Below are 16,666 nucleotides of genomic sequence, written 5' to 3'. Positions count from 1 at the left end.
CGTTTAGAGAGAGAAGAAGAGAGAGGGGGGAGGGTGGATGGAGGGTGAAGGGGGGGAGAGAGAGAGAGAGAGGGAGATGAAAGAGATGAAAGAGAGACATTGATGTGCTGCCTCTTTTACCTGCTCTGTCTTGGGTTGGAACCTGAAACCTGAGCTGGAACCTGAACCTGGGTATATGCCCTGAAGATCAATAAGGTCATTGTTGAGCCTGTTATATTTATCTGTGTGATATTTGAATAAAAACTTGTTGAGGTAGCCCTGGCGAGAGGTGCCCCTGGCCAGTGTGGCTCCGCTGGAGCATCGTCCTGTACACCAAAAGGTTGTGGGTTAGCCCCCCGGTGGGGGATGTGCAGGAGGTGGCTGATCCATGTTTCTCTCTCATCAATGTTTCTAACTCTCTATCTCTCTCCCTCCCTCTCTGTAAAAAATCAATAAAATATATATATATTTTTAAAAGTTAGCTGAAAAAGAGAAATGTTTTTGGAAACTCTTCATAGTCCTCCCTAAACCATATCACAAATAAAGTTGTATTGAGGAATTCTTCTTTCTAAAACACATGTGTATTCTGTCTTTTTTACCTAAAACCTGACTCCCTGATTCAGAGTGCCTGGTTTCCTGAGGTCTCAGCTTTTGTCTCTGATTTATCACTTTAAAAAAAAACCCAAAAAACTCTAGGCATTGGTTTTTTCAGCTGGGAAACAAACCAGGTTTTGAGGGACGGGCTGGAATCAGTGTGTTATACTCACTACTTGGAGAGTGAGTGGGGGAGAAGCTTTGCCACCTTTCATAATTGGAGTAGAGCTATTATTCTCCACTGCTGTCCCTTGGGTCACACTCTTTGAGTGAATTCTGATTGGATTTTGAGAAAAATGATTAAGAAGTAAGCTTTCTGTGAAAATACAGAAATTCAATTTTGCATCATGCTGCTGAATGACTTTTTTTTCTACCTCAGTGGTTAGAAGGTCAGAAAATCTGGTGTAGCAGCAAAAACAAGTATAGATTGTTTTGGGAGAATTTCATATTTCCTGGAATGGGAATGCTTCACCATGCAAGCCTTCAAACTGTAGGACCAGCCACTCCCATGGGTCAGCCTGTGGGACCAGCCACTGGAAAACCTTGCCCTGGTGATCCAGTTCTGCCATCACCCTTCCTCCTCTCCTGCTAGGAGACTCCAGGTCACAGGTCTAACACACGTGGTGTTTTTATTTTCACTTTACATAAAATAACCCATCTCTTTCTTGGTTTAATAACATGTAGTTTTAAAAATGAGTTCTTAAGAATATATAATAATAAAAGAGTAATATGCTAATTAGACCAGATGTCCTTCCGGACAACCTTCCGGGTGAAGCTGGGGCTGCGAGGGACGACTGGGTCCCAAGGGCCAGAGGGAAGCCAGTGCTGGCAGCCGGGGGAAGGAAGGCCTACTCTTGCATGAATTTTGTGCATCAGGTCTCTAGTCCTATATAATAAAAGGCTAATATGCAACGTGTCCCCTCGACTGGGAGTTTGACCGGGGGGTGGGGCCGGCCCACCAACTGCCCGCGGCCCCTCCACCCAGCTGGCTCAATCTGCCCAATTGGGGCAGGCCGGCCAGACCCCACCCGTGCACAAATTCGTGCACCGGGCCTCTAGTTGTTTTATAAAAGGACATCTGATTCTTTTCAGTAGCCTCTTTAAAACAGTCATCCAGACTTTGCCTTTCAATATTTGTTAAACATTTGGAGAATTGGTCTCATTCTAGCAGCTGAGTATTAATAAAACTCTTTTAAAAAATTACAGATCAGATATGAAGCCTTGCATATGCTGTGTTCGGCTCCGCCATCTGATGTGCTGAACTGTGAGAACTGGACCACTCTCTGTGAGAAACTGACAGCGTCTCTCTCAGACCCGGATCCTGTGTTTAGTGTAAGGAAACGCCCGTAGAAATATTAAAAATAATTTATTTTCCCTGCCAGAAGCAAATGGAATATGATCATTTTCTTTAACAGTAGTTCAAATGCTTATGAAATTTTAGTTCCAGCTTTTGAATTGTTAAAGAGTTTTTAAAGGAATTAACTTACTATTTCATGATTAGATTCAAAGTATGGTCAATATCACCCTACATTGACAAATTATAGTAAACTGTTTTACCTGGTCCATTTTTTTTTTTTTTATCTTGTAAAGGGATATCCAAGTATGTATCACTGTTTTTGAATTAAGAAAATGCTTTTAAAAGAATTTTAAAGTGTTTTTGAAAGAATTTGTGGTTTATTAAAATGATTATTTAGAATTTATTCCAAAGGATTCATAAGGATACTTATGCTTTTAAGTGTTATTTAGAGATTGCTTAACTGCTTAAAAAGAGAAGTTAGAAAAGTATAAAGCTAAGAGTTAGAAGATAATTGAGGTGAATCAGAATGCAAATACAGAAAATTCCCCAAATATTTTGAAGTCCATAGAGATAAGTGATTGTAAAAATGATTTGTAAGTTCTCAAGAATACTTAGTGTGTGATTAAAAATAAGATGATATTAAAAAGTGCAGTAATTCTTGGCTATATTTAGTATTTGAATTAAATAAAAATCCTGACTATATCCTAGCATCACATTTGAATACAAATTGGGTCTTTTTAGAGAGTCTTTTTCTTCATAATTGTTATGTCAGTGAAGAAAAATGGCTTTAAAATAGATACAGCATGTTTTTACAGAATTTTTGAGGCATTAGTGCCAAGTTAAATATTTTTAACTGTTTAATCAATATGTGTTGAATACTTACAGTGTACATCATTTTAGGTTAGGTGCTGGGAGCACACTGTGTCTGACTTCATAGAACTTACGTTCTCGTGGAGAAGACAGTAAACAAGCAGTTATAGGAAATATCTCAGTACATTTGAGCCAGGTTGTGGGCTCAGTTCCCAGTAGAAGTGCCAAGTTAAATATTTTTAACTGTTTAATCAATATGTGTTGAATACTTACAGTGTACATCATTTTAGGTTAGGTGCTGGGAGCACACTGTGTCTGACTTCATAGAACTTACGTTCTCGTGGAGAAGACAGTAAACAAGCAGTTATAGGAAATATCTCAGTACATTTGAGCCAGGTTGTGGGCTCAGTTCCCAGTAGAGGGTGTTCAGGAGGCAGCCAGTCAATGATTCTCACTCATTATTGATCTCTCTCTCTCTCCCCCTCTCCCTTTTTCCCTGAAATCAATAAAAATATGCTCCATCCCCAGTGTGGGGCGTGCAGGAGGCAGCCAATCAGTGATTTTCTCTCATCACTGATGTTTCTTTTTCTCTCTCCCTCTCACTTTCTCTCTGATATCAATAAAAATACATTTAAAAATATCACTCTTCCATCAATGAAGATATAATTATATTTGTAAACAGAAGTAGGTTGTAAACAATTGGTTTGTTATTTTTATAAGGGGGAGAAAGGTGTTTAATTACTTAATACCTGGATGCAGTTTAACCTTACTAACACCAGAAGGTGATTCAGACTTCTATAAAACAAAAACAAAAACAAACACAAAAAAACTCCAAACTCAATGATCCAGGAACTTGAACAGGAAAAAAGGTATTTAGAGTCACCTTTAATATTTCAAGACTTTCTAACAGGAAATACAATTGTAAATTTTCCTGTGTTTTTCTTTTACTTAACAAGGATAGGTTTCCTATAATTATTTAAAAAATTATGTGACAATTTTATAAACACAGTAAGGATTCTAATGGGTCAGTACAAGTGGTTTTATTTGGTCATTATAGATCACTAGAGGCCCGATGCACGAAATTCGTGCAAGAGTAGGCCTTCCTTCCGCCGGCTGCCAGCACCGCTTCCCTCTGGCACCCAGGACCCGGGCTTCCCTTGCAGCCCCGGCTTCGCCTGGAAGGTTGTCTGGTCTAATTAGCATATTATGCTTTTATTATTATAGATTACTCAGTAAGAGTCAGTGTCAAGAGGTAAGTTAATAAAATGTCTAATTATTGTTAAAGAGGGGAAATGGTAATAGAATAAATCATTTTGGAATACAAAACAAAGCATGGTATTTTTTTCATTTGGAATTTATGCTTGATCCTAATTCATTTTTGAGTTTGATTCTATTCATTTCCTGCTCTAAAGGAATCTTTTTTTAAAAAAATATATTTTATTGATTTTTTACAGAGAGGAAGGGAGAGAGATAGAGATTTAGAAACATCGATGAGAGAGAAACATCGATCAGCTGCCTCCTGCACATCTCCTACTGGGGATGTGCCTGCAACCCAGGTACATGCCCTTGACCGGAATCGAACCTGGGACCCTTCAGTCCGCAGGCCGACGCTCTATCCACTGAGCCAAACCGGTTTCGGCTCTAAAGGAATCTTAAGGTGTAACTGACTAAAGTGTATAGTACTTGAAGTTTGACAGATACCCATCAATAGCTTCAACTATAAAAATAGACTTCCCAAAGAATTTAATATCCTGTGTTTAGCAGGAATCTTTTGGAATTATTAGAAAATATTTTAGTAAGTTGGGTAACCACTTTCTGTAAGCATATTATGCTAATATTTAATATAGGTAAGGTGATTATTTTTTCCCCCAGAGTAGAACATTTGAGGCAATTTTATGTTTTTATTTAGTTGGAAGTTAAATTCCACTAACAGTGTTAATCAGATCTTAATATCAAAGTTGGTATAATTGAAATGATAGTAATGCTATCATTTTTAAGTACCTACTAGTGCCAGGTACTGTTCTAACTATACCTATTATCTCATTTAATTAATTTACCTTGTGCTGTTTTCTACTTTAAGTATTAATAATACAAAGTTCTGAAAATATATTAATACATAATACTTTTTCTTGGGAATAGGCAATATTATTAGAGCCCTACATATGTCAGCAATCAAATAAAAGGCAACAAAATGTTGGATTCGGAAACAGGTTTTTTTTTGTTTCTTTGACAACATTACATTGTACCTTCCTCTGTCAAACCTCACCAACCAGCCCATGGCTGTATCTACTATTACCAGATTTTGCAACAATATCCTGCTGCTTTAGATTTACTGTTAGTTTAGTCAGTTTTACTTCTTCCTGACCAACACAAGAATGTGTCTTTTTTTATAGGTACATTCCTATACAAGTTTCTGCATGATTTATTTCTAAGTTTTTTACTGTGTGAAAAATGATTCATCTCTAATTTAGTTCTGTAAGAATTTTGGATGCAAATCTTTTGTTTTATTTCCATAGGACCGGATTTTAAAATTCTATGCACAGACATTTACACTTTCACCATTCCATATGACCAAGGAAATTTATACAAGCTTAGGTATGTTTGTTACATTGTTTAAAAATTGTTTTTTTTCTTTCATTTGTATTTAAGAAAAATGGATCAGAACTAACTTTTCAGAGAGCACTATAATTCAATGTTATACTAGTCATATATATATTTTTTACTTTTTCTTTTCAGCTAAATATTTGGAGTTATACTTTCTTTCTAGAGAAAATCATATTCCTACTGTTTCAACTGGCATAGATGTAACTAATCCCAATGTGATCCGCTTACTTAGAAAGGTATTCATTTGCTATACTATGCTTTTTTAAAAATTTAAATAGTTCTATATTTAAGAATTCTGATTTCTTGAGAACTGTTTTTACACTGCTTTATAGGTTCGTCTTCTAAATGAATATCAGAAAGAGGCTCCATCTTTCTGGATTCGTCACCCTAAGAAGTAAGTACTCTAATTTATGCCCACATAAAATGTAGGAGTGTTACTATCTCACATTTCAAAGAGAAAGAATAGAGAGTGTCTTAATTTATTTATGTAATTGGGAAAGAATTCATAAAGTTTTATTTTTTATCATTTTATTTTTTTAAAAATATATTTTTCATTGTTGATAGTGTTACAGATATCTCCCATTCTCCCTCTTTACCCCCACCTCCAAGTCCCTACAGTCCCCCCAGGTCTTCACTATCCTATTGCCCATGTCCATGGGTTATATCTATAAGTATATAAGTTCTTTGCTTTATCTCTTCTCGTTCCCCCAACCCCATATCGAGGAATGTCAGTCTGCTCCATGGCTTTTCATGTTTTGTACTTAGCTTTGTGAATGGATCTATGCAGGTATCATTTTCCATCATTTTACACAAGATAAAAAGAGGTGTTGTGGTTTTTGGTTCTTTCATTATTGGTCTCTGCTACTTTGGATAAGTTCCTTATATATTCTTTAAATTTTTCCTTTTAATTTAAAAATTTTTAATACGGCTATAAGAGCGTCTGTGAGTCTTGAAAAGTTAAATTTGGAGAGACAGTGTTGAAATAGAAAGAATATAAGTTTCTAAAGCAAAAAAGCCACTTATTGAAATATATAAAAAAAAGTTGTTTCTAAAGGTTACTTAACACTATCGTTTCATAAATATAAAGTGAATCACCAGTTTTTATATATATACTAGAGGCCCGGTGCACAAATTCATACATGGGTGGGGTCCCTCGGTCTGGCCAGCGATCAGGGCCAATTGGTGGTACCAGCCAGTGCAGAAGGTTGGCCGGCTGTGGGAGGTTGGCTATGGGAGCACACTGACCACCAGAAGGCAGCTCCTGTGTTGAGCATCTGCCCCATGGTGGTCAGTGCACATCATAGCAACTGGTCGACTGGTTGTTCGGTCATTTGGTAGTTCAGTTGTTTGGTCGCTTAGGCTTATATATATATAGATGTGTAAGTGTATGTATATATATAGTAACATTTGTTTTTTCTTTCCCAATCTTTAAGGTACATGGAAGAAATTGTGGAGAGTACTTTGTCCTTATTATCAGTTAAACGTGATCAAAGTCATCTTGCCTCACAAAAGATTTTGCATCCCATCTACTTTCTTGTATTGGTTGATGCCAGGGCTGTTTGGTTCAAAAAGTGGATGGTGAGAAATAAATGAAATAAGTTTTTATACCTTTTAGTACATAGCTATATTTCAAAGAATAGGTAATGTTTGATGTTTGTTGTGTACTAAAAGTTATAATTGTGTTTATATGTGTTAACTTATTTACTTTTTATAACAATATATGAGATAGGTAGTATTATTATTCCATTTTACAGATGCAGCAACTGAGATATAGAGAAGTTAAATGACTTGTTCAAGCTTTTTATCTAGTAAAGATTGTTTATCTTGTAAGCAACAGAGCTAGAATAGTTTTGTTTTTTAAAATATATTTTTATTGATTTCAGAGAGAGGAAGGAACAGGGAGATAGAAACATCGATGAGAGAGAGAGAGAGACCTCAATTGGCTGCCTCCTGCATGCCCATACTGGAGCCTGTAACCTGGGCATATGCCCTCATCTGGAATCAATCAGGTGACTTCCTGGTGCATGGAATAACGCTCAACCAACTGAGCCACACAGGCCAGACCAGAATAAGGTTTTGAATTCATTTGAACTTATTAAGCTGAATGACCTATCCAAATCTGGTCATCTGTAGTATAAAAACATCAAATTTTTAAAGCAGGTATGGTAGAACATAAAGATTCACTGTGCATTTTTCTCTCACTTAGGCGATATGTCTGAAAACATTACATGATTTGCCTCTTGCTAAACCTGTAGTTGGGAAATGTGTTTGAAGCCTGAATGATGGTGATTTCCTATGGAGCTTACCATTGTCCTTGAACTGAAACTAATATTAAGAGTAAAGAGGTCCTTATATTGTTACCTCTCTCATCTGCTGTTGAATAAGAGTGGTCTGGGTCTGGCAGTAGTAGCAGCAGTGTGGGCTTATGTTCTCAGATATTTGTCCCTTTCCACCTGTCTACTGAACATTGTATATTTGTGGGGAAGGGAAAGGCTGGCCCCAGGACTTGCCGTGCAAAACAGCAACATGTTCATTTATTACTCAGCAAAATAGTTTACTTGTAGGTCAACATATTTCTCTTACTAAACCTGAAAAGGATAAATGGTTTTGAAAATGTTTTCAGCTATGAGGTTAAAGCACACAGGCGTTGCTTAATCCTCAATTAACTAAACCCCCATTTAATTAAACTCTATTCTCCAGAATTCTGATAGATTTTACTTAATAGTATTATTTACTAATTTTTATTCTCAAGTAAAATGAAGAAACCACATTGAACACTAATGATATCTAATATAATTTAGGGAAGTAATATTTATGTGTATTTTCCCCTTGCTTTGTACAAGGCAAATGAAGCATGTTTTAATCACATCCATATTTAGCTCTAAGGAGAGAATGAAAGATCTTTTGGCACTTTGAATCTTTTAAAAAGTATGATTGGCAGAGCATGATTAAGATACTGTCCCTTCAAGCATTTCAACATTGTCAAATTTCTGCATATGTAGATAGTATGGTATCTTCTATAGTGTAAGAGTTGTGATTTTCAACCCCCATGCCCAGTTCTGTATTTTTCCTTTAGGCTGTGTCATACACTGTTAGTCAGATTTGTTTTTTGGTGGTGGTGATTTTAAAATAGCTTAGTATGGCCTGGCGAGTGTTGCTCAGTGGTTGAGCATTGACCTATGAACCGGGAGGTCATGGTTCAATTCCCGGTCTCAGGGCACAGGCCTGGGTTGTGGGCTCAATTCCCAGTAGAGAGCCCTGCAGGAGGCAGCTGATCAATGATTATTTCTCATCGTCTCCCTTAACCCCAGATGCAGCTGATCATTCATACTGCATATTTCACCTAAGATCCGTACCGGTCCAAGGCTGAGCTGTTCTCAAAAGGTCAGCAGCGTCTGACCAGTGTTGCTCAGTGGTTGAGCATTGACCTATGAACCGGGAGGTCATGGTTCAATTCCCGGTCTCAGGGCACAGGCCTGGGTTGTGGGCTCAATTCCCAGTAGAGAGCCCTGCAGGAGGCAGCTGATCAATGATTATTTCTCATCGTTGATGTTTTTATCTCTCCCTCTCCCTTCATCTCTCCAAAATTAATAAAAACATATTTAATATGGCTTGGTATGGAGACTGGTCACAATTGAGGGATAGAAAGTTTTTCTACTGGTCTGTCAGTAAACCCATAGTTTTTGATATAATTTGGATTCTTGTCATTGCTGTGCTCATAATCTATTATACATAGAAAAAACTGTTTGGCACTGATTATAATAATTTGAAACTAAGTTATTATGTAATATATGATATTATTGGAAATTATGTAAGAAAAATACATTTTGAATGGTATAGCTTGAATATTAAATTAAATGCCATTTTTTTCTCTCCTAATTTTAGCATGGATATTGTAGCAGAACTGTCGTACTAAGACTTCTTGAAAAGAAATATAAATCTCTGGTATGTCTATATTTCTGTTTTTATGTTGAGGCATCACAAAAAATATATGATGTAATAACTTAAATGTGCAAAGTTGAGAGATAATCAGTATTGAATAATGAAGGAGTCCCCCTTTTATGTGACTTCTAAACTACCATTGCATGAAACATAAAAGAATAAAAGTAGAGACTTAAAATACAGTCAAGATAACAATTAGGAAGCACATAACTGCATAGTAGTTTGGTTGCTAAACAAACTAGTTTGAGATATAAGCCATATTTTGAAAGTATTATGTAATTTAATTCATATCAGGTACTTATGAAGGAATGAGTGCTATAAAGTATATCCGTGGTTTTGAATAAAAGTTGAATGAAAAACTTCAGAATGATGTATGCTTTTACATTTGCAAAAATTGATTTAAGTTACACCAAATATAAACCAATACTATAAAATTATTTTAGCAAAAACGTTTAATATTTATTGCTGTTTAGTAGAAATATATGTAAGGGCAGTGAAAGAAATCGAAAAGAAGTCAGCAATTCATGTAATTGTGACAAACATGAAAAATTTATTAAAATATTTAATAAATTATGCTAATGTGACTTTGATATGATAAATATGGTTTATGTGGTTAGAATCTTGAGTTTAGAAGTTAGGTGGTTAGAATCTTGAGTTTAGAAGTTAGGTGAAGGGAAAGATTCATGGAATTGTGAGTTTTTGGGTGAAGGCAGTAGAGCATAAAATGAAAGAAAGAGAACAGTAATTGTTTTGTGTTTGAGAATCAAAAGAATTGAGCTTCAGAAATGAGAAGAGGGATATTGAATAAAAGGAATGGAATTTATTTGTAGAGGTAATAGGTACTTCAAAATCTTTAGACAAACTGAATTGAAATAAAGTCTTTCCACATCTCATTTCTTTCCCATTCCCATTTTAAGTGAAAATTTGTTGTTACCATATGATCATAGACTGATCTTGTTAGAATGGAGAAAGGAGGAAAAACAAAGAATGGAATGATTATTTTACCCCTATGGTTTGGCATACAAATAACTCACTGTTGCTAACACAGAGGCGCTGGTGGGAGTATTTCAAATATGTTTTTTATATATATGTAAAACATATATATATATATGTTTTTTATATATTAAGTTTTAAATCTGTTTCTTGCTTGAAAAGTTAATTATGCCATCACCAATTTTTAGCCCGCAAATAGTTTATTATAAACAAATTTACTATTTTATCGACTTGGTCAAATATTTTATTTCCTATACATAATGAGTCAAACTTGCATGAGATTTCAACTTAAACTTTATTTCTCTTAAAAAACTTTCCTAAATTTATAAAATATAAAAGTATTTTGTATATATATATATATTAAAGAGAACTTGGCCCAACTTTTGTAAAAAACATTGGGAAAAATGGATGCAAGATCTATTTGTTCCCATTTTCCTTTCAGAATTGATCAGATTTTGTGGAAACTTTGGACCACTCCATGGGTTTGTCTGTTGTTCTGTAAGAGTTCCTGTCATAAGGACTTTAGTCATAGCAGCCTATTTAGCCTGGTTACCTGCTACAGCCTTTATTTTGACTTCTCTTCGGTGCTTCCTGATAACATTTTCTGCAACAATAGAATGTCTGCATTGTCAAATAGGGGAGCCACTAGCTAGGGAAACTGAGAAACTGAGTTTTTAATTTTCTTTCATTTTATAACTAATATCTGGTTTGTGGCTACTCTTTGTGATCCTATTTGTTATGACATTTTCAGTTGGTAGCATTAGACAGCAAATAATTTATGTGTATGTGCAGTCATTTTTAAAAAATACATTTTTATTGATTTTAGAGAGGAAGGGAGAGGGAGAGAGAGATAAAACGTCAATGGTGAGTGACAATCATTGATCTGCTGCCTCCTGCTCGCCCCACACTGGGGATTGAGCCTGCAATCAGGCATGTGTCCTGACTGGAATCCAAAGGTGACCTCCTGGTTCATAGGTCCATGCTCAACCACTGATCATGCTGGCCGGGCTGTGTTGTCATTTTTTAAAGGAGATATCTGAGGAAATTGAGGGCTTTATTTCCATTGCAAAGTCACGAAATATTTGAAAAGCATTTGGCTATCAGCATAAACATTTAACCTTTTATTTTTGACAACTTGAATCTTTGTCCACCCACCCTTAAGTGAACGACTTCTGAAATAGCTTTATTTAGTGCATTTCCTATTTTTCTTGTCCTCTCAAAGTCATTAAAAAATATTGACAACTAGGTTATTTAAATTCTCTTTGTTTTTTCTATCATAGTATATTTTCCTACCATAGTACACACACGCTCCTCTTGTCTTGGTATATATTTATTGTGCAGCAGAATGAGTATCAAATTAGATCCTGAATTTTACAGCAAATTTCTATCTATCTTCCTGAGGTTTAGGAAAATAATTCTTTATACTTTTAACTGGACTCTAGATTAGTTTTAAATTTACTGACTCTAAATCTACTTTCTGCTCTTGTAATTTAAAGGGGATATTATATGATGTGATTGTTTCTCTGCTGAGATTGTACCTTTTCCTGTGATTGTTACCTTTTCTCAAATAAAATGTGGCACATTTAAGAAGTGAGGAAAGGAGTAGTAGGAACAGAAGTGGGTGTAAGTGGCTTGTAAAGGTAAAGCTGGGTAGAAATGGGTGCAAGGAGATGGGTTTCTGAAGATTTGAATGGAAATGAACTAGAGTCTTTGAGAGATTATTTTGGAGATAGTGTTTCAAGTTCACAGTTAAGGAAGCTGACTATTCTTTTGTGTCCTTATTCTTTAGGACTTCTGTTAAGTGTATTTATTTTTCCATAATGGCGCTTGTCACTCTAAGCCATATTTGTTGTTATTGCTTTTTACCAAAGTATGACTAAGAAGTAGGCTTGCAGGAGCAAGTTTATCTAGAAAGAGGGAGTTCTATCAGGAGAAGGTTTCAGCTTTGACTTTCAGAAACTCATGACAGACATAAACAGGTCACTGAATTTTTGGGGCAGTAGTGTGTGCTTATAAATTTATCTCAGATTCTGACCAAGCGGAAGCTAGAAAGGGGTGATAGGGTCATTGATATGACAATCATTGACTGCCCTCTTTCATGAATTGACAAGCCAGGGAATGTCCTCATAAAATTTTTGTAGGAGTTGAAGGCAGTTTGACCAGTTGCCTTTGCACTGTATTTTTGCTGTTAGCCGGTGATCTCAGAGTCGGCTTGCATTGATTGATTGGATTGGACTGTGCCTCCTGTTCGCTATGGGATGCTCAGGAGATGCAGGACAAACCAGAATAAAACAGGAGTTAAGACTGTACAAATAGCAAAGCAAAACAAGCCAAGAATAAGCAGGTTAGTAGCCCAGATTTTACCCGATGGTGCCTCTCCAGAACAAAAGGTTACTTTGTACAAATTTCATTACAAATCGTAGGATAACCAATTTTGCAGTGAATGCCCATGAAGCAAGTTGGAGCTCAGGTTATTGTTGACACAGACTCTCATGATGGCAGATCTGAAGGGCTTTGAGAGTTTGGGACTCAAGGGGGCTCAGTGAACAACTCTTTGAAGTTCTCACTGAATGTTGCCAAGTCAGAGTCTTCAAGGTAATTTTAATGGAAGTTCCAGGATTAAGACCATTGTTCAATCTGAAACAGTGCATAAAGCTGAATGTATTGCTTACTTAAGTTAGGCAAAGCAGATTCTTCATCAGATAGGGTTTGGGGAAAAGCTTGGAACTCAGGGAGTGATTGATGGGCTTTTGGAGAGGAGAATGAGTTCAGCCAATTGTGGAAGAGATCTCAGGTGAGATTGTTGCTGACTGACTGGCTTTTCGAATGTGTTTCCTGGAGTGTGTCTGTTATTGGCTGATTTTCAGAAGCAAGGGGCTAACACTAATTGCTCGGCTTTCAGAAGTACGTTCATTGAGATCTTTTGACTTATATTGATTTACAAAATTTTAAACTTGGTCTGCTGGATACCTGTTACCATGGTTATATTGTTTTATCATGGATTTATTAAGTAGATTGAAGTAGATTTATTAAGTAGATTCTATAAAACAAATTACACTTTTTCTGAGGATGGTGGGAAATTTTTTATTCTAATGAATAGGTATTATCCTGGAAAACTGAGGGGGGTGCTTTTGGTACTGGTGGGAAAATATTTCAGGGCAATGTGGTAGCATGTTTAAAGGCTTAGGATTTGGAAAACACATCGTACATATGGAAACTGCATATATTTTATATAACTGGACATTGTTAAGAGAAATGTGAATTGGTATTAGGAAAATTTCTTGAAAATCAGTTCTCTGAAAGCTAATATTAAGTGGGTAAAGGTGTTTAAAATGTTCTTGGATGCTTTAAGTTGGGTATGTATCAATTAACCTCATTTTATTTCACACATGCATAGGGCAGAGCATAATTCCATAAAAATAGAAAAGACATTGTTAAAGGAAATCTTCAGCTCCTTCCCTTTTGTGAATGACAGTGTTGAGTTTAATGTAAACATCAGGTGTGAGTGTGTTTCAAATCTAATTGGCTGTTTTGATTGGTGAAATTTCCCAGTGAATTTGCTTTTGATGAATTAGTTATTTGGTTGTTGAATTGGCTTTTGGTGACTGGTTTTTGCACAGGTAGATGTACTGTATTTGTGCAAGCATGTGATTGGGACAGGGAGATATCTGGAGGATAAGAGGTATAAGACTATCAGGTCTTGAAGAGTTTTTGTATAATGTCAACTTTAGGATATTGGCATTTATTTTGAAGGTGTTGTGAACCACTGGTAGGTTTTTAAGTACTGAAGTAACATCATAGTAAGGCCTTGGAATATTTGGAAAATGGGTTTAAGGTGCTAAGTGGAGATAGGGGAGAAGTGTTGAAGCAAAAAGATTAAGAAGAGTCTTCTCAGTAATCCAAGCAAAAAATGATAAAAACATGAGTTAGGGCTCTTAACAGAGTGAACTGGGATGGATGGATGGATTCTGGAGTACCATATTTAGAATGCAGGATTTAAAGAACTTGGCTTTTTGAATGGGGGCTGAGTGAAGACTTAATTGAGTGACTAATGTCATTCATGGAGATAAGTAACAAAGTAAGAGAAAAATAGGGGAGTTGGAAAGATTTTAGATTTGCTCCTACCTAATTTGAAATTCAGATTTTTAGGAGACAGTTTTATATTATTGATCTGAATCTCTAAAGTTTGATTTAGAGGAGATAGATAAATATAGGAAGGATCTCCATGACCACCCCCAGATTTGATGATTTTCTGGGAAGACTCATGGGACTCAGCATATAGTCATAATCCCAGCTATGATTTATAACCGAAAGAGGATACAAAGCAAAATTGGCAGAGGGAAAAGGCTCATTTGGCGAAGCCTGGAGGATACCAAGCATAAGCTTCCATGGCCTTTTCCCAGTACCAAATTGTGACAGCTCATATGAAATGTTGTCTACCAAAGAAACTCATTAAAGACTCTGCCCATTTTTTAAAACCGGGGTTGGTTACGTTGGCACCCTCTGCCTAGCACACACCAGGACTTGTAGGCTGCACATTTCTATAATTAATAAGCTATTATTTCATTAGGTAACTGCAGCAGTTCAGCAGTGTGTTCAGTACTTTGAGTTATGTGAGACTATGAAAACCAATGAGATTGTGGGACAGTCAAAGCATTGTGGTAAGTATAGTTTTCTTTGTTCTGTACTTTAAAAAATAGTACAGTTTAAAATGGCTTAGTAGTAACTCTTATTTTTTTTTATCTGAACAATAAAGATTTAATTTAAAAAAAAGAAAGAGCTTTGGTTCCTGGTTGTCCTGAGTTCCAGCCCTCACTTTGTAACTTACTACCTGTGTGACCTTCCACAAACACCTAGCCTCTCTGTCTCACTTTCTTCATCTGTAAAATGAATGTGATGGGAATAGTACATAATTCCTAGAGTTCCTTTGGGGATTCAGTGAGATAATTTTTGGCATATAATGAGAAAATTGGGACAGTGTTTGTTTTTCTCTCCACTGCACTTATCGGACGCTCTTATTTTTTTTTTTTTAACAGTTGTTAGTAGCATGGTAAAATTCTATCACTTTTGCTAATGTAAAATATTTTCACAAATTTAAAATACATACCATAATGATGTTTTTTATAACCTATCTACATTTGAAATTAATGTATTATCATGCTGTTTCTTACCAAAGGCAGTTCTTCAATTTATACTAGAGTTTACGTCATAATATGTTATACTGCAATAATATACTGCTCATTTTTCTCTAGTGTATCAGTCATTTAATTGTCACTTATACATTTTAGTAGGAAGAAAATTTTATAAAATATTGTTTTATTATTAGACAACTCACCCCACCCTGTGATTCTTCTGTGATTATCCCCAGACTGAGCTATTATAGCCTAGATAATTTATAATCTGGCCCTAATTTCTCTAAATTTTAGCTCTAATTAGTGATTAAAATGAATCGTTTACAGTCAGATTCTTTTTTATTTTATTTTATTTTGTTAATCTTCACCAGAGGATATTTTTCCATTGATTTGTAGGGAGAGTGGAAGAGAAACATTGATGTGAGAAAAACACATCGATTGGTTGCCTCCTGCATGAACCCTGACCAGAGCCCAGGCCAAAAAGGAGCCTGCAAGCAGGGTACATTCCCTTCACCAGAATCGAAACTGGGGCCCTTTGGTCGCAGGCTGACGCTCCATCCATTGAGCCAAACCGGCTAGGGGCACAGTCAGATTCTTCTGCATATCAGTGCTTATGTAGCTTTGCTATTCCTACTCCTACTGCCCCTATCCACATCCTTTACACTTATATCTTATTTATTGTGAAAGAATAAACTTTATTTTAAAATTTTCACAAAAGATTATCTTCCTAATTTGGATTTTTATTGCTCTTTTGCTTATATCACACAACCTGCCATGTGAATTAGGTTATTTCTCATTCTGTTATTTTATTTTGTCAGTTCTCTAAGTATTAAAGAGTAAGTTCTTTTATTATATGAAGATACCTTTTTTTTAAAAAAAAATCCCTGGATAAATTCTTCATCTAACTCAAGCAAGAAAAATGGTTAAACACCAATAATTAATGGGCTTCAAAAGCCAGTGTTTCATAGCGGAGGAGAAAATACAGAAGCCAGAGTTTATTATGCAAGAGGAAGAAAAAGATAAAAAAGAAAAGGGTAGATAAGTTTATGTAAAAATCTCATTTATAAATTTATAGATTTTTCTAATTTCTTGATATTAAAATGTTTTTATCCAGTGCCTCACTCTGCCCCTCCCCCCCCCCTGCATTCTACCAGCCCTTAGTGGCTTTTCTTTCCTTTTCCTCAGGGTGCTTCACTGCTTTCTTCTGCCATTTCTTTCAAAATTTTTGCTCTTTATTTTCTTTCAGAGCTTCTTGCCTCCAGTTTCCCAGCTTCAGCTCAGTCCCAGCTTCCATCCTCTCTGGTCCTTAGGAAAT

The 16,666-nt window shown here is 35.9% G+C and overlaps 1 protein-coding gene across 1 annotated transcript in view; it reads left to right on the top strand.

The window, feature by feature from the left end:
• Positions 1–16,666, top strand: part of TBC1D32 (TBC1 domain family member 32) — a 114,283-nt gene that overhangs the window by 11,072 nt on the left and 86,545 nt on the right. The window contains exons 5-11 of the mRNA XM_006778431.2: positions 1,780–1,905; positions 5,197–5,275; positions 5,417–5,520; positions 5,617–5,678; positions 6,718–6,862; positions 9,170–9,229; positions 14,790–14,880. Coding sequence (XP_006778494.1) covers positions 1,780–1,905; positions 5,197–5,275; positions 5,417–5,520; positions 5,617–5,678; positions 6,718–6,862; positions 9,170–9,229; positions 14,790–14,880 — 667 coding nt within the window. The remainder of the gene's footprint in view (positions 1–1,779; positions 1,906–5,196; positions 5,276–5,416; positions 5,521–5,616; positions 5,679–6,717; positions 6,863–9,169; positions 9,230–14,789; positions 14,881–16,666) is intronic.

Source organism: Myotis davidii, unplaced genomic scaffold (genome assembly GCF_000327345.1).
Source record: "Myotis davidii unplaced genomic scaffold, ASM32734v1 scaffold147, whole genome shotgun sequence".
Taxonomy (NCBI): Eukaryota; Metazoa; Chordata; class Mammalia; order Chiroptera; family Vespertilionidae; genus Myotis; species Myotis davidii.
Note: the sequence above shows the minus strand (reverse complement) of the source record. Positions and strands in the feature narration are given on the sequence as shown.